Raw genomic sequence first — 21,244 nt, 5'->3', positions numbered from 1 at the left:
AGACTTTAAAGGGGTGGGCTCCTCTGTGGGGTAATAAGGAGACTTCAAAGGGGTGGGCTCCTCTGTGGGGTCATAAGGAGACTTTAAAGGGGTGGGCTCCTCTGTGGGGTAATAAGGAGACTTTAAAGGGGTGGGCTCCTCTGTGGGGTAATAAGGAGACTTTAAAGGGGTGGGCTCCTCTGTGGGGTAATAAGGAGACTTTAAAGGGGTGGGCTCCTCTGTGGGGTAATAAGGAGACTTTAAAGGGGTGGGCTCCTCTGTGGGGTAATAAGGAGACTTTAAAGGGGTGGGCTCCTCTGTGGGGTCATAAGGATACTTCAAAGGGGTGGGCTCCTGTGTGGGGTAATAAGGAGACTTCAAAGGGGTGGGCTCCTCTGTGGGGTCATAAGGAGACTTTAAAGGGGTGGGCACCTCTGTGGGGTAATAAGGAGACTTTAAAGGGGTGGGCTCCTCTGTCCGGTAATAAGGATACTTCAAAGGGGTGGGCTCCTGTGTGGGGTAATAAGGAGACTTCAAAGGGGTGGGCTCCTCTGTGGGGTAATAAGGAGACTTTAAAGGGGTGGGCTCCTCTGTGGGGTAATAAGGAGACTTTAAAGGGGTGGGCTCCTCTGTGGGGTAATAAGGAGACTTTAAAGGGGTGGACTGCTACTCAACACAATCAATTAAATCTTCACCTGATTTAATCCAAGAACTGAAGATTTTGGCTTGACCCTTGGGTTTCTGTGTGTGTGTGTGTGTGTGACCAGCCGGTGCAGGTTAGCTGAGCGCTGCACACAGGTCCAGGTAAGAGCAGCACGCTCCACAGCCTATCAGCGTGTGCACAGGCTCTGTCGCCGGGCGGATTCCCCCGGAGGCGGCCAATCAGAGTTCAAGAGCAGTGGCACGGAAGAGTGCGCCCGCTTAGTGCAGGTTTGATGCCCCGCAACGCCCGGGCACAGCGTGCCATGGGCCTGGCTAAGCCACCATGTGTGTGTGTGTGTGTGTGTGTGTGTGTGTGTGTGTGTGTGTGTGAGAGAGAGAGAGAAAGTGTGTGAATGTGTAAAAGTCTGTGTGAGTGTGTGAGCCAGTGTGTGTGTGCCAGTGCCAAGCTCCTTAATGTGTCAGGCTTGGTGGGTGAAAATCAATTCCCTCTGTCCTAAACTCTAATCCAACACTGAAGTTTCTGCTTTAGAAGTTCGGGAGCGCCGAGGGATCTCCACAACTGCCGGGCAATCTCCACAAGCAACGAGCGATCTCGACGAGCACCGAGCGAGGGAAAGTCATCAACAGCAGTGATTCTCTACCTTTTTCAACCTTCCTCTAGTCCACATTAGAGCCTCGGACCCCATTTGATGAGACCCAAATCTGATCACATTTTCATTGCCAGACATGATTTTGTCCAGAACTCCATGACTACATGCATAACAGAAACTCTGATCAAAACAGTCTTTCTTCTACATTGTCTAACTGTGTTCACTTCTTGTATATGAAATAATGGTGAAGTTTAACAATGGATCAATGTGATGGGGTCCAACTGGAACCCCCTCAAAGACCCCTGGTGGTGGTCCCTGGTAGGGCTGGGTATCACTAGCCTGGGTAAAACCATCCGGATCCATAAACTCACATTCTGATTCATCTGGACTCAGCGCTGTTGACAGACAACTCCTTCAGCCAATCAGCGTTGGATCCAGTCAAATCCAAATCCACTCGGGAGAACGGCGAAAACATATTTTCCCGCTGGGAAAGTCTGATGTTGCATACTCATGTACTACTGTTTAATTCTTGTTATTGAGTCTATTTCTGTTAAAGTCGACAAACGTTGATGTTACTGCTCGAGGCGGACAGCCACGGAGGCAGCCATTACTGTTTTGCCAGCGGCGTTCCTGATTGGCCGGTTACGATGTCAACTATGAGGTAGGTCCCTGATTGGCTAGTGCCCTTTGTAAAATCAGAAAGTTGTGATTAATATTGAGGGGACAATGGGGCAGGAGATGGGCTGGAGAATCAGAGCAGCGGGCAGCCTTCGCTTTACCGTTGTGACGAGAAGAGAGCTGAGCCAGAAGGCAAAGCTCTGATCTACTGGTCTGTCTCCTACCCTCACCTATGAAGGATGGCTCATGACACTGGTCTGTCTTCACTCCTACCCTCACCTATGAAGGATGGCTCATGGCACTGATCTGTCTTCATTCCTACCCTCACCTATGAAGGATGGCTTATGGCACTGGTCTGTCTTCATTCCTACCCTCACCTATGAAGGATGGCTCATGACACTGCTCTGTCTTCACTCCTACCCTCACCTATGAAGGATGGCTCATGACACTGGTCTGTCTTCATTCCTACCCTCACTATGAAGGATGGCTCATGACACTGGTCTGTCTTCATTCCTACCCTCACCTATGAAGGATGGCTCATGGCACTGGTCTGTCTTCATTCCTACCCTCACCTATGAAGGATGGCTCATGGCACTGGTCTGTCTTCACTCCTACCCTCATCTATGAAGGATGGCTCATGACACTGGTCTGTCTTCACTCCTACCCTCACCTATGAAGGATGGCTCATGACACTGGTCTGTCTTCACTCCTACCCTCACCTATGAAGGATGGCTCATGACACTGGTCTGTCTTCACTCCTACCCTCACCTATGAAGGATGGCTCATGACACTGGTCTGTCTTCACTCCTACCCTCACCTATGAAGGATGGCTCATGACAGAAAGAACAAGATCGCGGATACATGCGGCCGAAATGAGTTTTCTCAGGAGGGTGTCTGGCATCTCCCTTAGGAACAAGGTGAGAAGCTCAGTCATGCGTGAGGTTTAGGTAGCAAGTAGTGGTTATGGTTCGGGTTAGGGTAAGTCTCCAGAGAATGCATGTAAGTTTATGTAAATACCGCAAAAGTGACCTGTGTGTGTAAATAAGACGTGTGTGTGTGTGTGTGTGTGTGTGTACTCACAGGTGTGTCTGGCCAGAGAGTAGTTGGAGGAGGCCCCCTGGGCGAGGCCAAAGCCCTCGGCCCCTCCCCCGGCGCGGGCGCGGGCGGGGCCTTTGGGCGGCTCGATCTCAGCACCGAACTCTGCCCCGATCACACCCAGCAGCACGATGGCCGTCGCCTGCTTCCTGCGCTCCTCATACGAGTTGGAGATCTTCTTAGCGTTGGGAGGGAGGTTGGAGAGACAGCCTGAGAGAGCGAGAGAGACAGAGACAGAGAGAGAAAGAGAGAGGGGACATTAACACCGGATTCTGCTAAAATAGTGGAAGACAAAACATAAAATAAAAACATCTCATCTTCAGACCAATACAGTACTTCCGGACAGATTTCTGTCTGTTGGGTTGTTTTGGAACGTCAACACTATTAAAAATAAATAAATGAAAAATAAACAGAGTAAAAAGACAAAGTCCTGATTTGTGGGGGCGTTGGGGTCTCATTGAAGAGGTGGATGGCAGTTGGGTAGAAGCTGTCCCTGTGTCTAGAGCAGTGGTAGCCAACACGGTGCCCGCGGGCGCCTGGTCGCCTGCATGGAGCCAATGAGTCAGTCGCCCACATGTCATGTCCCCCAGGTCCCCTGCCTCTCATTCATTCACCTTATTTTCCTCCTTGCACTGTAAAGGAGCCAGGGCAGCCAATAGAATGCATTTGGTTGGGTCATGGGGTTTTAGACAACCAATAGAAAGACAGTACAGTATCTGCAGATGGAACAGGGAATAAATCTGACTATCTTCGTCTTCTAGTTAGTTTTGATTTCAACATAGTGATTCAGTGAACAGTAAAACATGACAAATACATTGTTACACCTTCTACATTACTTTTTCTGCATCAAAACACTTGATTCAGCATTTTTGGGTTCTTCATGATAAAGAAACCATCATTTTCTAAAATGGATTTTCTATTGCCTGTGTGCATTTGCGGTTCAGTGGGTTCATAGCGATCTCTTTTAGATGTGATCTAAAAAAACTACAAAAGTCAGGTGTTGATATGGTACAGGTTTTACGTTATGTTTCAGTTGACAAACTTGTCACCTTTACAGATAGATGTGTTAACAGAATGTTCACTTTTGAAACACCAAAAAAGAATTTAATCTTTAACAGATTAATTGTTCAGATTAACAGAGAAATGTATAAACGTGGACTTTGAAATGTATATATGTGTTTTCCTAAGATGGTAAAAAAAATAGTAGATACAAAAAATAGATATTAATAGTGATTGTGAGGAATCATTAACAGTAATTAGTGAACAGCGGAGTCTCCTGTAGCCACAAATGCATAATATTCATTATTTAAAGAGAAACCTAGCAAATGTAAATTATTCGGGGCGATCATATCAAACAGGTAGCCCCTCCCCATCATGCTCTGCCCTTCAGGTAGCTCTCAGTCTCAAACAGGTTGGTGACCCGTGGTCTAGAGGTTCTGCTACTGCAATACATCAGTCTTCTGCCAAGGGGGAGGACCCTGAAGAGTTTATGTCCTGGGTGGGTGGGGTCGGCCATGAGTTTCTGAGACCGCTTTAGGATCCTGGCAGTGTGTAGGTCCTGAATGGATAGCAGGCTACACCCGACCACCTTTCAGCACAGCGGATGATGCGCTGCAGTCTGGAGATGTCCTTGCGGGCAGCAGCAGCATACCAGATGGTGGTGGAGGAGGTGAGGATGGACTCGGCAGTGGACGTGTAGAAAAGTGCCAACTTTCTCTTTGGCACCTTGAACTTCCTCAGCTGCTGAAGACAGTAGATCCTCTCTGTTGTGCCTTGGCTTGGTGAGAGCTTGGATGTTCGACTCCCATTTCAGGTCCCAGCTGATTGTTGAGCAGTGTTGACTGGGGAGTCACCCAGAGTGATGGGGGAAGGGGGGGGGGGGGGGGGTGCTGCGTTCTTACTGTAGTCCACAGCCATCTCCACTGTCATTTGGACATTGAGCTCCAGGTTGTTTTGACTGCACCAGGTCATCAGGTGGTCAATCTCCTGCTTGTACGCAGACTGGAGGTCTGGAGGTGCAGCTGTTGGTGCACAGGGAGAAGAAGTACGCTGCCTTGGGTAGCTCCAGTACTGATGGTCGGGAGTCAGTGATGCTTCCCTAGCCTTACGTGTGGCTGCCTGTTCATTCAAAGTCTGTGGACCACCTGCAGATGGACTCGGGCACGTCTCATTTTATATTCACGTGAGAATGGAAATGTATTAAATATATATACCGTAAAACTTACAATTGCCGCCGAGTCTCCAATAACCGCAGGAAGTCCGAGTCAATTTAGCACAATAAGCGCCGGCCTCCCTTAACCGCCGGGGCGTTTATTAGAATAAATATGTTTTTTCCCCATTACGGTATGTTTTTGTGTTGACTGAATTCAGTCACTTACGGTAATGACGTTGTTTTGGAGGAAGTCAGGCGGAAGTCTCTCCCCCTGTCAGAGAGTTTTATATTTTATTTATACATGCCGTAACCGACATGTTTCAAGTATGCATACTGCATTGTTTAATGCTATGGATTCCTGTAGGCAACGTGCTGGAGACGCTGTCTAACCAGGAGCAGTGGGCAACTTACGCTAACATAGCGTAATGTTACAGTTGTGCCTTGTAAAAGTGCATTTCTCTCAGCGGAACAGTGATCATAAATGCAGTATTATTATACCCATTATACTGGACATGTATTGGAAACTTGCCTACCTATTTGGTAAGTCTGCTTGTTTTGTCTAACGCTAGTGCTGCAGTGATGTTTGGTTACCGTTAGCTTGGTAGCTACGTTACTAACATTGCTATGACTTCTTTCCAATGAAACACAAACAACTGAATGTGTGAGCGGTAGGCTTATGTTACTTGTTTAAAATATGGTATGGCTGTTTGGCAGAGGGAGAAGAGGAGAGCAATGAACTGATACTGTAACGTAGTTGGATGATGATGATGATGGTGATGATGAAGGCTATCAGTTGTTTCCGTTCATTCCAGTCCGTTGTACAATACTAGGCATGTCCAAAACTGCCTGTACCTACCCTCTTGTGTGTACTAAGTACTATCTCACTGGTTTAAATAAGCAATTTGATACTTTCCGTTTTTGCTGAGCAGGAATTCTGTACCAAAAAAAATAATCGCCTGGGTCAATTTCGTGCAATAAAGAAATAACCGCCTGACTCCAATTGCCGCCGAGTCTCCAATAACCGCAGGGTATTATTTAGCATAATAAACGCCTGGGCCCTTATTTGAAGTTTTGCGGTATATATATATACATATACAGTATTTATTTTTTATAACCATTGTGTTGTGTTCTATGAAAACGTACATGAATGCGCGCTGTATAAGCAGACGTCACCTTTTGCACCAAAGAACTGACATTGATAAGAAGCGAAGGCTAATAGCTTGTTCCACTACTGCAGCATAATGACTGAGACTGTAGCGCTGTTTGATAAAACTCTTTTGGCCCAATCCCACCGCAGCTAGTAGCGCGGTCCCGCTCCGCTCGACTCGACTTTTGGTCTCATCCCACCGGTATAAACCGGCCCAGCTCGGTTAGATTTGGGGCTGAGCTGGGCTACTTTTAGTACCTGCCTCGTCGGGGTTCTATTCTGCCAACCCGGGTCCATACCGTGACGTGAAAACATTGTAGGCGACTGATTGGTCAGGCAGAATCGTGTTTACTCTCTATATCCTACTGACTGTCAATGCAGCGCTGCATACCAGTTTACCTTCTTTTCTCTTCTATTATGCTTTTCTATCAGTCTTTTGTTTTGCTGCCTTCGCCTCTGGTGAAATAAAATCGGCGCGGTGGTTTCAATTGTCCAAAAGTCCGCTGCTCTGAAGCGCTTGTGTAGTTAGTGCTGCGTCGGCTCCGCTAGGCCGCAGGCGCCTGGTGAAGCCGCGGTTTTGCCTGGTGAGAGGCCGCGGGGGTAGAGGCTTCACTCTAGCGCAACCCCCGTCCCTCGCGCCCGTCCCTCGTGCAGCGCTTGTGAGTTTTGACTAACAACAAAGTGATATCCATTCTCCTGGTCGATTGTCACTTTTGCCCATGTACACTGTAACACCCGCCCAACATGCTGTGATGCTATGAGCTGGCTGCTCAGGCCAGGATCAAGGACTGTGATCATGCCAGCACTGCTCTCTCTCTCTCTCTCTCTCACACACACACACACACACACACACACTGTAGGTAATTTAGAGGCACCAGTATTTCATAAACAGTTTAAAAGTTCTGTGTATGGATTTAATTGTAACGTTATGTTATAGCCTATTTCAGAACATGGGTGGAGGGCAGATATGCGGTCGCTGTGACGACCAGGTGTGGGCGGGGGCAGATGAAGGGCGGTCGAAGCAGAACGTCCATCGGGTTGAAGCAAGTAGAGCCGAGTGGTGACGGGCTGTGCAGGGCTGTAAAATGTGGTGGAATTGAGCCATTTGTCTTTGTCCACACCGGAAATACCGGAAGCAGTTATGCCGCCATGGCAGTTTCCCCGCATCTCTGAATATCAAATTGGTCATTCAGTGGCCTAACTACGTAGCTAACAGCTAGCTAATGCCAGAGGCTAATGCTAGCTATTTACTGTATACTGTACTGTATCATCTGTCCATCATACGCCAATCGCCAGACAATTATTGTGTCTGACTTCATGGCTGAGGCTATATAAGTTCAGTGATGATGTCATCAGTGATGTCATCCGTGATGTCATAGAGCAGGCGAGGCCGCGTGGCGGCCGAGCTGCCTATGCGTTGCGCAGTGGGCGAGCTGCAGGGCGGGCGAGCCTAGGAATCTAGCACGCAAAATTGCTAGTATCTTAAAAATGACAAAATATACTTGAGGGGAGTTTTAAGACACTTTTTTCAGGCCTTCAATGTTATTTCCACCCGAGATGTGTAAGAATATCGTGGTATATACAGTACAGTATGTGTATGGTAGTACAGTAAGAATAGCGTGGTATATACAGTACAGTATGTGTATGGTAGTACAGTAAGAATAGTGTGGTATATACAGTACAGTATGTGTATGGTAGTACAGTAAGAATAGTGTGGTATATACAGTACAGTATGTGTATGGTAGTACAGTAAGAATAGCGTGGTATATACAGTACAGTATGTGTATGGTAGTACAGTAAGAATAGCGTGGTATATACAGTACAGTATGTGTATGGTAGTACAGTAAGAATAGCGTGGTATATACAGTACAGTATGTGTATGGTAGTACAGTAAGAATAGTGTGGTATATACAGTACAGTATGTGTATGGTAGTACAGTAAGAATAGCGTGGTATATACAGTACAGTATGTGTATGGTAGTACAGTAAGAATAGTGTGGTATATACAGTACAGTATGTGTATGGTAGTACAGTAAGAATAGCGTGGTATATACAGTACAGTATGTGTATGGTAGTACAGTAAGAATAGCGTGCTATATACAGTACAGTATGTGTATGGTAGTACAGTAAGAATAGTGTGGTATATACAGTACAGTATGTGTATTAGGGGTGGGGGAAAAAATCGATACACCACAGTATCGCGATATTTTGCCTGACGATATTGTATCGATATTTGGACGCCAAGTATCGATATTGCAAAAAAAAAAAAAAAAAAAAAAAATTTTTTTTTTTTTGCAGGCCACCGGGCTACTATAAACTTTAGTTCCAAGGCCAGCAGTAAACAAACGGTAGCATATTTTCATTTTATTTTAACAGTAACAGTTTTGTCATAACAGTAATTTACAAATTCCCCAGTTACTGAATGGGCTGCACAAGATGTTTTGTGTAAGTGAAGTGAAGTTGCAAAAACTACATAAGTACAGTAGTCCACACACACATCCAGTTAAGGTGGACTGTAAGTAGACTGTAACAAACAGTTCAGTTTGTCAGGTGCATGCAACTATGACATGACTTTATGAAAGTTGTTGGTCTGTCTACTTGACAATGTTGCTGCAATAAAATGGTTGAAGTCAGATGTACAGACTGAAAAATTGTTCTTATATAAACCAGATGTTGACAAAGTTTTCCTTTGGGGACATCATTTGCAGTTGAAAAAGTAAGAAATCGCAATATATCGAGATATCGCAATATTCAATATATCGCAATATCGATATATCGCAATATCGAAAATATCGCAGTATCGCAATACTATCGTATCGTGACTCAAGTATCGTTTCAGTATCGTATCGTGGGCATCTGGTGATTCCCACCCCTAATGTGTATGGTAGTACAGTAAGAATAGCGTGGTATATACAGTACAGTATGTGTATGGTAGTACAGTATGTATGCAGTGGAAAGCTTTTTTTTAGGGAATCTTTTCATGGTTTTCTTGAAGACGTTTCTTTTCAGGCTGCAGCAGGACCAGCTCTTTAATGGGCCGGTAACAACTGAATAGGCACACGCCCATTGTCCCCATACTAATCATTAGTTACACCACACACACACACACACACACACACACTCGCACACCCACACAGACACACGCACATACATACACACACACACACACACACACACACACACACACACGCACATGCACGCGCACACACACACAAATAGGCACACTTCACATTGTCCTGCTGAAAGCCATTAGTCACACTGCAAACACACAGAGGCGTATACACACACACACACACACACACAAACAGGCGCACACACAGGCATGCACACACACACACACACACACACACACACACACAAACACACACACAATCCCAGTGAGGGTTAAGTTCAAAGACCTCTGGAAGCATTTGGCCACGTGCAACCAGGAGGGAGCCTTTGTTGTGTGTGTGTGTGTGTGTGTGTGAGCGAGAGAGAGAAGAGAGAGAGCGCTGATTCATAAGTAATGGGCGTGCCCGTCCATTGTCCACCAAGACAACCCCAAACCACCTCCTTTTCAGGGTGTGTGTGTGTGTGTGTGTGTGTGTGTGTGTGTGTGTGTGGGAGAGAGAGAGAGAGAGAGAGAGAGCGAGCAATAGAGAGAGTTTCTATGAGTTACACAGTAGGGGATGAGAGCTCCTTACACACCTTGGATCAAAGACCCAATAAGACTACATAAAGAACTCTCTCTCTGTGTGTGTGTGTGTGTGTGTGTGTGTGTGTGTGTGTGTGTGTGTGCGCATGCATCCGTGTGTGCGTGCATCTGTGTATGTATGTATGTGTGTGTGCAACCCAACCCCCCCAATCTCTATCTCGTATTATCTCTCTCTCTCTCTCTCTCTGGATGGGTGAGCACAGTGCTGTTATGGATTTCTATTGCAATGGAACAAACGCTGACACACACACAAGCACGCACGAACACACACACACACACACGGGCACGCACGGACACACACGCGCACGCACGCACAAACACACACACACGCACGAACACACACACGCACGTACGCACGAGCACGAACACACACACACGCACACACACACAGCAGGGAGGGGCAAGCCAGCACACTGGGTTTGATCAATAGAGAGAGAGAGAGAGAGAGAGAGAGAGGGAAAGACGTGCAGTAGTTTGTGTTGTAAGAACTTTCTATTGGAGGATGGCATCAGAGCTGCTGTGTAACTAATTAATGTTAACATCAGTAAAGCATCAGCACATTCATTTACAGACATGAGTATAATGACAGCCTGTCTGCCTCTCCTCTGCATCCTGGAAATCTGCTGGAAGCCACGGGGCTGATGGGACATGTAGTCTTAATGTGGAGAAACAGTAGAACTAGTCTCCGCTTCGCGCTGTATCAGCACAGGAGAGAGTTTGGCTCCTCTTACTCTGACTTTGGTCTAGCGGGAAAAAAGGACCAAGTAGGCCTGCTTTATTGCACAATCCAAATCTTCGTCAAAAGTTGCCATTGTCAGCGTGTAGCTTGCTAGCTAGCGTTGTTGTTTCACAGCGGCGGAGAGCAGACACGCAGGGAGCGGAAAGGGATTTCCCTTACGCTCTGACTGAAATGGTCAATGACAGAGCTTAACCCCGCAGCCTGCTTCCACGGAGACAGTCTACAGTAGAACAACCAAAAACTGAACTTTCTTTTTCTGCGGTGAATTGTCTTAAGGCTTTGTAGAGGTTACATACTCACTGCATTGTATTCAGATGGTTACATACTCACTGCACTGTATTCAGATGGTTACATACTCACTGCATTGTATTCAGATGGTTACATACTCACTGCACTGTATTCAGATGGTTACATACTCACTGCATTGTATTCAGATGGTTACATACTCACTGCACTGTATACAGATGGTTACATACTCACTGCACTGTATTCAGATGGTTACATACTCACTGCATTGTATTCAGATGGTTACATACTCACTGCACTGTATTCAGATCATTACATACTCACTGCACTGTATTCAGATGGTTACATACTCACTGCACTGTATTCAGATGGTTACATACTCACTGCACTATATTCAGATGGTTACATACTCACTGCACTGTATTCAGATGGTTACATACTCACTGCACTGTATTCAGATGGTTACATACTCACTGCACTGTATTCAGATGGTTACATACTCACTGCACTATATTCAGATCGTTACATACTCACTGCACTGTATTCAGATGGTTACATACTCACTGCACTGTATTCAGATCATTACATACTCACTGCACTGTATTCAGATGGTTACATACTCACTGCATTGTATTCAGATGGTTACATACTCACTGCACTGTATTCAGCTGGTTACATACTCACTGCACTGTATACAGATGGTTACATACTCACTGCACTGCATTCAGATCGTTACATACTCACTGCACTGTATTCAGATCATTACATACTCACTGCACTGTATTCAGATCGTTACATACTCACTGCACTGTATTCAGATCATTACATACTCACTGCACTGTATTCAGATTGTTACATACTCACTGCACTGAATACAGATGGTTACATACTCACTGCACTGTATTCAGATGGTTACATACTCACTGCACTGTATTCAGATCATTACATACTCACTGCACTGTATTCAGATGGTTACATACTCACTGCACTGTATTCAGATGGTTACATACTCACTGCACTGTATTCAGATGGTTACATACTCACTGCACTGTATTCAGATCGTTACATAATCACTGCACTGTATTCAGATGGTTACATACTCACTGCACTGTATTCAGATCGTTACATACTAACTGCACTGTATTCAGATCATTACATACTCACTGCACTGTATTCAGATGGTTACATACTCACTGCACTGTATTCAGATCATTACATACTCACTGCACTGTATTCAGATCATTACATACTCACTGCACTGTATTCAGATCATTACATACTCACTGCACTGTATTCAGATGGTTACATACTCACTGCACTGTATTCAGATGGCTACATACTCACTGCACTGTATTCAGATCATTACATACTCACTGCACTGTATTCAGATGGTTACATACTCACTGCACTGTATTCAGATGGTTAGTTACATACTCACTGCACTGTATTCAGATGGTTACATACTCACTGCACTGTATTCAGATGGTTACATAATCACTGCACTGTATTCAGATGGTTACATACTCACTGCACTGTATTCAGCTGGTTACATACTCACTGCACTGTATTCAGATCGTTACATACTCACTGCACTGTATTCAGATCATTACATACTCACTGCACTGTATTCAGATCATTACATACTCACTGCACTGTATTCAGATGGTTACATACTCACTGCACTGTATTCAGATGGTTGCATACTCACTGCACTGTATTCAGATGGTTACATACTCACTGCACTGTATACAGATGGTTACATACCGTAAATTCCGGACTATAAGCCGCACCTTTTTTCCCGTTTTTTGGGCTTTTTTGGCCCCTGCGGCTTATATAACGGTGCGGCTTATCTATGGATTTTTCCCCCCCCCAAAAAAAACTCTCTTTTTTAGCACTCTTTCTAACTATAAATCCACTTCTGTTTTACTTTCCTCTCTTGCCCTCTTTTCACCACACTGTATGACACTGTATGACACTGTGTGCACTGTAAATAACAACACAGGTGGTGTTGTGTTATGTTGTTTTGTTGAAATGTTAATAAATGGGAGCTTCCTCAAACAGCCATCTCTTTCCCGACAATCCCCTCTGTGCATGAACCCTTACATATGGTAATTAAACATTAAAACACAAAAAAAAAAACATTAAAACACCCGCGGCTTATAGTCCGGTGCGGCTTATATAAGAAAAAAATAGTCAACTTTGCAGGTGCGGCTTATACACCGGTGCGGCTTATAGTCCGGAATTTACGGTACTCACTGCACTGTATTCAGATGGTTACATACTCACTGCACTGTATTCAGATCATTACATACTCACTGCACTGTATTCAGATCGTTACATACTCACTGCACTGTATTCAGATGGTTACATACTCACTGCACTGTATTCAGATCATTACATACTCACTGCACTGTATTCAGATGGTTACATACTCACTGCACTGTATTCAGATGGTTACATACTCACTGCACTGTATACAGATGGTTACATACTCACTGCACTGTATTCAGACCGTTACATACTCACTGCACTGTATTCAGATGGTTACATACTCACTGCACTGTATTCAGATCATTACATACTCACTGCACTGTATACAGATGGTTACATACTCACTGCACTATATTCAGATGGTTACATACTCACTGCACTGTATACAGATGGTTACATACTCACTGCACTGTATTCAGATCGTTACATACTCACTGCACTGTATTCAGATCATTACATACTCACTGCACTGTATTCAGATCATTGCATACTCACCGCACTGTATTCAGATGGTTACATACTCACTGCACTGTATTCAGATCGTTACATACTCACTGCACTGTATTCAGATGGTTACATACTCACTGCACTGTATTCAGATGGTTACATACTCACTGCACTGTATTCAGATCATTACATACTCACTGCACTGCATTCAGATCATTACATACTCACTGCACTGTATTCAGATGGTTACATACTCACTGCACTGTATTCAGATCGTTACATACTCACTGCACTGTATTCAGCTGGTTACATACTCACTGCACTGTATTCAGATGGTTACATAATCACTGCACTGTATTCAGATGGTTACATACTCACTGCACTGTATTCAGATCATTACATACTCACTGCACTGTATTCAGATGGTTACATACTCACTGCACTGTATTCAGATGGTTACATACTCACTGCACTGTATTCAGATCATTACATACTCACTGCACTGTATTCAGATCATTACATACTCACTGCACTGTATTCAGTCCCTCCAGGATTTACATCAAAAATGCTTGATTTTGCAGCGCCTTTTCGTAGAAATTGCGAGCTAAATTACAAAATTAGTTTCTGTGGTAAAATTGCGGGAACTGTCAAAAATTGCAAGTTGAGGAACCATTTTTGCAGAGAAATCTCTGGAATTGAGAAAAATTGCAAAGCCCCGGCAAATATTGTGGAGATGGGTTGAATTTGCAGTAATTATTGTGATCCCAAAATCGCAAGTTCGTGGAGGGACTGTGTATTACGCCGCTATGGCACATTTCTGACACACACTGCGATCTGTGGTGTCATACAGATCTGTGGTGTCATACAGATCTGTAGTGTCATACACAGATCTGTGGTGTCATACACAGATCTATGGTGTCATACACAGATCTGTGGTGTCATACAGATCTGTGGTGTAATACAGATCTGTGGTGTCATACACAGATCTGTGGTGTCATACAGATCTGTGGTGTCATACACAGATCTGTGGTGTCATACAGATCTGTGGCGTCATACACAGACAGACCTGTGGTGTCATACAGATATGTGGTGTCATACAGATCTGTGGCGTCATACACAGACAGACCTGTGGTGTCATACAGATATGTGGTGTCATACAGATCTGTGGCGTCATACACAGACAGACCTGTGGTGTCATACAGATCTGTGGTGTCATACACAGGCCTGTGGTCTCATACACAGATCTGTGGTGTCATACAGTGCGCGGCATCAATATTGAGGTTCTACAGTTGAGAAGATGTCGTGCCAAGGGGAAAGGGCTGTTTGACGGCAAGGTAAAGCGCTGGAAATAATAATATAGCGCACCACTTAACTTAACACTTAACACATTCACTGCCAGCCGTTTTTTTTTTACTGTAGGTAGATTCTGCCAAGCCGTTTTTTGAGGATTCTGGCTCATTTTACAAGAGCCGAGGATAATTTTCTGCTTGGACTTTGTGAACACAAAGTTCACAAAAGTACTAATAGAATGTGTGCTTTCTCTGTCTAAAAGAGTTAGTTTGTAGACTTAGTAGTTATGTAGATATTAGCCGTTGAGTACAGCATGGTTTCAGCGTCTCAGACAGGAAGCTGAGATAATCGCAGTTTTGTGAAATTCAATCAAACAGGCAGAACAGTCACTTTAACCATTTATTTTTGGCATCAGTGAGAGATCAGACATCTGAACAATATAGTTCTGAACACCCTCTCCTTCAAACTCCTCCCTCCGTGGGCGTGTCTGGTGGCGTTTGTCACAAGCCAGTTTCTCCTGCCTGTCTGAGCAGTGAGCAGCCTCCCTCTCTGGCGGCCCCTCGTCGGCGAGTGTGGCGAGTGTGGACTGTGGATGGGGCTCAATCGTTTCTTGGATTTTCGGTTGAGAGCTTTGATGAAGCTTTGTGCGATTCTAGGCTTTATGCTGCCCACCCAGTCTATTTTTGGAACCCCCCACCGTTGTGCGCCCGTGTGCAGCAGCGTGAAAGCGTTTTCGCCTACAGTATGAGAATGAGGCTCGTTCGTTTCTGGGTTTTCGGAATGCGTGCGATTCTGGCCTTTCTGCGGGTGTTTCAAAGTGTGTTTCACCCATAATCTATTATGCAAATTTGCAATCCCCCACGCCAGCACCGCTCTCCGCTCTCGGTGTGCTGCTGCTGGCGCGGCTGCTCTCGGGGGAGTCTGGTGACTGATGACTGTAAAATCGCCAAGCCATTTCCTTGAGAATGGCTTCCTCCCGCGGCTGTTTTTGGTTGGCTTTCTCTCTGTCGGGAGAGCACTGTCGCCACTTAGTTGGTCGGTAAAATAGATTATACACATTCAATACTTCCAATATTTTTATAGGAGACGTGGGGGGCATTGATCCACGTAGCACCGTCAAAAAATTTTTTTTTTTTTTTTTGACGTCTCAACTCGTCATTGGCAGTGAACGGTTGGATTGTGTTTGACGAGTCAACTCGTCATTGGCAGTGAACGTGTTAAAGGAACACTCTGCCCATTTTCAACCAGCTTTGTATCATTAGATCATCAGTAATATATCAGAAAACTGTCAACTGTTTTGAAGTCTGTCATTTAATTTGACAGTTATTGAGTGTTAAAGTGTGGATCAGTGACATCACTGGTCCACACTAACTCAAATTAATAACTCATTAACTCAAATCAACTCTCAATAACTGTCAAACTAGATGACTGTTCTAATGATACAAAGCTGGTTGAAAATGGGCGGAGTGTTCCTTTAAGTGTTAAGTTAAGTGGTGCGCTATATTATTATTTCCAGCGATTTACCTTGCCGTCAAACAGCCCTTTCCCTTGGCACGACATCTTCTCAACTGTAGAACCTCAACGCCTTTAACGCTTAACTGACACTGATTTGTTTAGCTGGGCCTTGTTTCAGGTGGCTAAAACATGTTTTGGAAGCTGACCCTCTCACAGCAGTACATTGCTTTTCTTCTTTGTTTAAATCAATTTTTATTATTTTTTCCAGCCAGACAAGCAAGAGATCTCAGACAACAGTAAATAGCAGGTTATACCTAAAAGACATAAAAGAAATTATACAACAAAATCCCTTCCCCCCACCCACAACCCTGACAGCAATTAACGAAGGAGAAGGAAAAAAAAGCAAGAAAAAAAAAAAGAAAAAAAAACTAAAAAAAAACTAAAAGAAAAAAAAAAAAAAAAAAAATACCATAACATACCTCTAAGACAAAAACAAACAAACAAAAACAAACATAGAGGTTATCTCTGGTAGTACGATAGAAGATTTGTAAGAATATTTACTATGACTATTGACTAGGAACTTAGACTTAAACTTAAACTAGGGGAGCCACTACGGGGGTGAGGTCACTAGCAGGGAGAGAGGAAAAAAGAGAAATAAATGGGTTCCAAAGAGAAGTAAATGTATCTGCCTTGTTTTGTCTAGTAAATCTGATCTTTTCAAGATGTAAGCAACTCATTAGGTCTCTCATCCACTGTACATGAGAGGGTGGTTGAGTGGATTTCCATCCCATAAGAATCAGCCGCTTGGCTATTAACATCGAAAAGGCCAGAGCATCTTTCTGGGGCTTGGGAAGGGAGATGTTTTTAGGTGGAAGGCCGAAAAGTGCAATACACGGGGAAGGGTCAATGGTTATTTTTAATACTGTAGAAATAGAATCAAAAATTGATTTCCAAAATGAAAATAAATTGGGGCAGAACCAGAACATGTGCAGATAGAGGAAGAATGGATTCTGCGCAGGATTTGGTCCCACTCGTCATCCTGAAACTCATAATTCAAATCCCTTTCCCACTGTTGTTTTACAGGCAAATCTTGAGACGAGTAAGAATTTGTGATAAGATTGTACAGGTGAGAAACAACCCGTTTGCTATGAATACTGGTCTCTAGAATACTGTCAAACAAAGTGTTAGGGGGTAGCAGTGGGAAGTTTATAAAGTTTTTCTTTACAAAGTTACGAATCTGGAAAAATCTGAACAGGTGAGTATTGGGCAGATCGAATTTCGAGGACAGTTGAGAGAAGGAAGGGAAGATGTTGTCAATATATAGATCCTTGAATGTTTTAATGCCTCTCCCATGCCAGAACCTAAAAGCATTGTTCAAAGACGAAAGAAAAACAGGATTGTTGTTGCAAGGGGAGAGTATTGGGATAGCTTGCGCACCACAGTGACGTTTAAACTGTTTCAAAATTTGCAGTGATTGACTCACTACAGGGTATTGATTTAGTCTGGATATAGACATGGATAATGGAGCACAGGCTAGTGCAGTAAGGGACTTTGGACTACATGAAGCTTCCTCCATTTGTACCCAAGTGGGGACCCAGTCGCTGAGGCCGTAGTGGCAATGTGGCCAGTGTAAGATACTGTGGATGTTTGCCGCCCAGTAATATGCTTGAAAGTTTGGAAGGGCAAGCCCGCCGGATTCCTTAGGCATTTGTAAAATACTCTTTCGAATTCTAACAGGGCCTTTATTCCATATAAAAAAGGTAATGGCTTGATCTAAAGTTTTAAAAAAAGATTTGGGAATAAAGATTGGAACCGCTTGAAAAAGGTAAAGGAACTTGGGCAAGACATTCATTTTTACAGAGTTTACACGGCCTGTAAGAGATAAGGGGAGGGAGGACCAGCGGGAGAAATCGCGTTTGGTACGCTCAAGAGTAGAGATGAAGTTCTTTTTAAATAAATCTGCATATTTCCGTGTTATTATAACACCAAGATATTTAAACTCATTTTGAACCACTTTGAAAGGGGCAGCCGAAGGGGGAAGGTCTTCAACCGCAACATTCAAAGGGAACAATTCACTCTTGCTAATATTTAATTTGTAACCAGAAACGGCACCAAATTGTTCGATGTGGTGAAGGACTCGAGGGAGTGATGTGGCAGGATCTGATATGAAAAGTACGATATCGCCAGCATATAATGAAATGTTTTGCTCCAGTCCACCTCTAGTGATACCCGTGATCATACGATCTGCTCGAATAGCAATGGCCAAAGGCTCAATAGCGAGAGCGAAGAGGAGAGGGGATAATGGACATCCCTGTCTAGTCCCCCTTTGAAGTACAAAATATAAAGAAGATTCATCATTAGTACGAACAGAAGCGAGGGGTGATGTGTACAGTAGCTTAATCCAGGCGATAAAACTCTCACCGAAACCAAATCTATGCAGAGTGGCAAAAAGGTAGTCCCACTCGACGCGGTCGAATGCTTTTTCCGCGTCGAGGAGGGCCAGAATCTCCTTAGATCGAGAGGTGGAAGGTGAGTGAATGATATTTAAAACCCGTCTGATGTTGAAAAAGGACATTCTGTTTTTTATAAAACCTGTCTGGTCTTTATGAATGAGTTTAGGTAAGATTGATTCGAGCCTCCGAGCTAAGATCTTAGCTAGAACTTTGGCATCGGCTGGACACAGGCTAATAGGCCGATAGCTACCACATTCGAGCGGGTCTTTGTCCTTCTTCAGTATCAAGGAAATGGTGGCTTGACGAAGAGAGGGAGGCAAAATACCAATTTTGAGAGATGCATTAAACATATCTAGCATGGGTATCGTCAAACTATCCGAAAAAGTTTTCAAAAATTCAATGGGGAACCCATCAGGTCCTGGAGACTTGCCACTCTGCATGGACATAATAGCCTGAGTGACTTCTTCAGGGGAAAGAGGTTGATCGAGTAGGGCTTTAGTGTCTTGGCTGATGGATGGGATGGGCAGATTGACAAGAAACGCATCAAGCAAAGATTGATCTGCTGGTGCTTCTGACTGATACAGTTTTGTATAAAATTCTTTGAAACAAATATTAATATCAGAGGTTTGGGAGAGAACTACTTGCTGAGGGGATCTAATCTGCGAGATTAAATTGTGAGAATATCGTTGTCTTAATTGAAGAGCCAATAATTTGCTAGGTTTATCTCCAAATTCAAAATATGTTTGCCGAGTTTTATGTAGTAGTAGAACTGCTTGGTTGGTAGAAAGAAGGTTAAACTCAGTCTGTAAGGTCAATCTTTTCTTATACAGTTCAGAATTAGCGGAAATAGCGTATTGTTTGTCAAGATTGAGAATTTCAGTGGATAGCTCCAGAAGTCTGGATTTGCGCCTCTTACTAGTGAATGCCGTATAAGAGATTATCCGGCCTCGGACAAATGCCTTCATTGACTCCCAGATGGAACATGGGGACATACCAGGAGTAGAGTTGATCTCCAAAAAGGAGCTGATCTGTTCGGAGAGAGAATGAATATAGCCACCGTCCGAGAACAGGAGGGGGTTCAGTCGCCAGATCCTTTGAGACACTGGCTTCTCTGAAAAATAAAGGCTTAACAGTAATGGAGCATGATCAGATATAATAATACTTTCATATGAGCAGGCCTTAATGCTAGACAATAATTTCTGATCGATAAAAAAGTAATCAATTCTCGAGTATGAATGGTGGACTGGAGAAAAAAAAGAATACTGACGAAGAGTGGGGTAGGAAAAGCGCCATGCATCCACGATGCCAAAGTCCTGGAGGAAAGTTTGAATAGCTCTAACAGTGAGAGAGCTATGGGCAGGCTTAAGGGAGGAGCGGTCCAATGCACTATTTAAGACACAATTAAAGTCCCCGCCGAGAATCAGTGCATAAGAATTGAGGTCAGGAAGAAGGGAAATAATTTTAGAAATAAACTGATGGTCATCCCAGTTTGGTCCGTAAATATTAGCAAGAGTGACTTTTGTCGAGTATAGGACACCAGATACAATCACATATCTGCCGAGAGGGTCCTCAAGTACCGACGATGGAGTGAATTGAACAGTATTACGTATCAGGATTGCTACGCCCCTGGCTTTACTCTGAAACTTTGAGTGATACATCTGACTTATCCAATTCCTATTAATTCGATGGTGATCCGAAACCCTCAGATGTGTTTCTTGAAGGAAAATTATATCAGATTTAAGCTGATGAATATGACTAAATACTTTATTACGTTTAATTGGAGAGTTAAGACCTTTAGTGTTCCAGCTCAGGAAGTTCACTGATCCACCTTTAGTGGGGCCCCCTATGTTCACTAGATTAGTTGACATTTAAAAAATCTTGAATAATGTAATCTATACCAGCGATAACAAACAAAACTATTACAAAAATAACAATAACATAAAAAAGAGAGAGGTCAAAGTCGGCCTCTCTGCTGGCAGGAAAAATTTCCTGACAGTGCTGCCGCCCCGAATGAAAAACACACATTCTCAAGGGAACACCAATCCTTGAGGGAGCTATGAACATTACTTATCTGGAAAAGTTTGAAGCAAGTCTGCCATAGAGAAAGAAAAACGAAAAAGTCCCTTCCCTCTCCTCCCCGTATTCACAGAAGTTGAAATAAACCAAATGAAGGGGACCCACAATAAATGTTAAGCAGCATGTACAAAATTAAGCAAAAGATATGCAATGTATTCATATTCTACCTCCTACACATCTTCGCTAAGTATAGGAAAGTTCGGTTTGCACTCCTAATGTGATCCATAAAACTGTGGGCAATGTTGAGAAACAGTGAGATGATGGCAAGCTTATACTGCCCTCAAGTGGTGAAAAAATGTGCCTGTTTTAGGTAGATTGCCAATGTGAGGA

The 21,244-nt window shown here is 43.8% G+C and overlaps 1 protein-coding gene across 1 annotated transcript in view; it reads right to left on the bottom strand.

Annotated features, from left to right (window-relative positions):
- The window catches only part of wdr7 (WD repeat domain 7), a 366,561-nt gene that overhangs the window by 63,494 nt on the left and 281,823 nt on the right, over positions 1-21,244 (bottom strand). The window contains exon 23 of the mRNA XM_083642120.1: positions 2,931-3,155. Within this exon, the coding sequence (XP_083498246.1) occupies positions 2,931-3,155 (225 nt within the window). The remainder of the gene's footprint in view (positions 1-2,930; positions 3,156-21,244) is intronic.

Source organism: Poromitra crassiceps (assembly GCF_964638095.1).
Source record: "Poromitra crassiceps genome assembly, chromosome: 8".
Classification (NCBI taxonomy): Eukaryota; Metazoa; Chordata; class Actinopteri; order Beryciformes; family Melamphaidae; genus Poromitra; species Poromitra crassiceps.
This window is presented reverse-complemented; position numbering and strand designations above follow the sequence as displayed.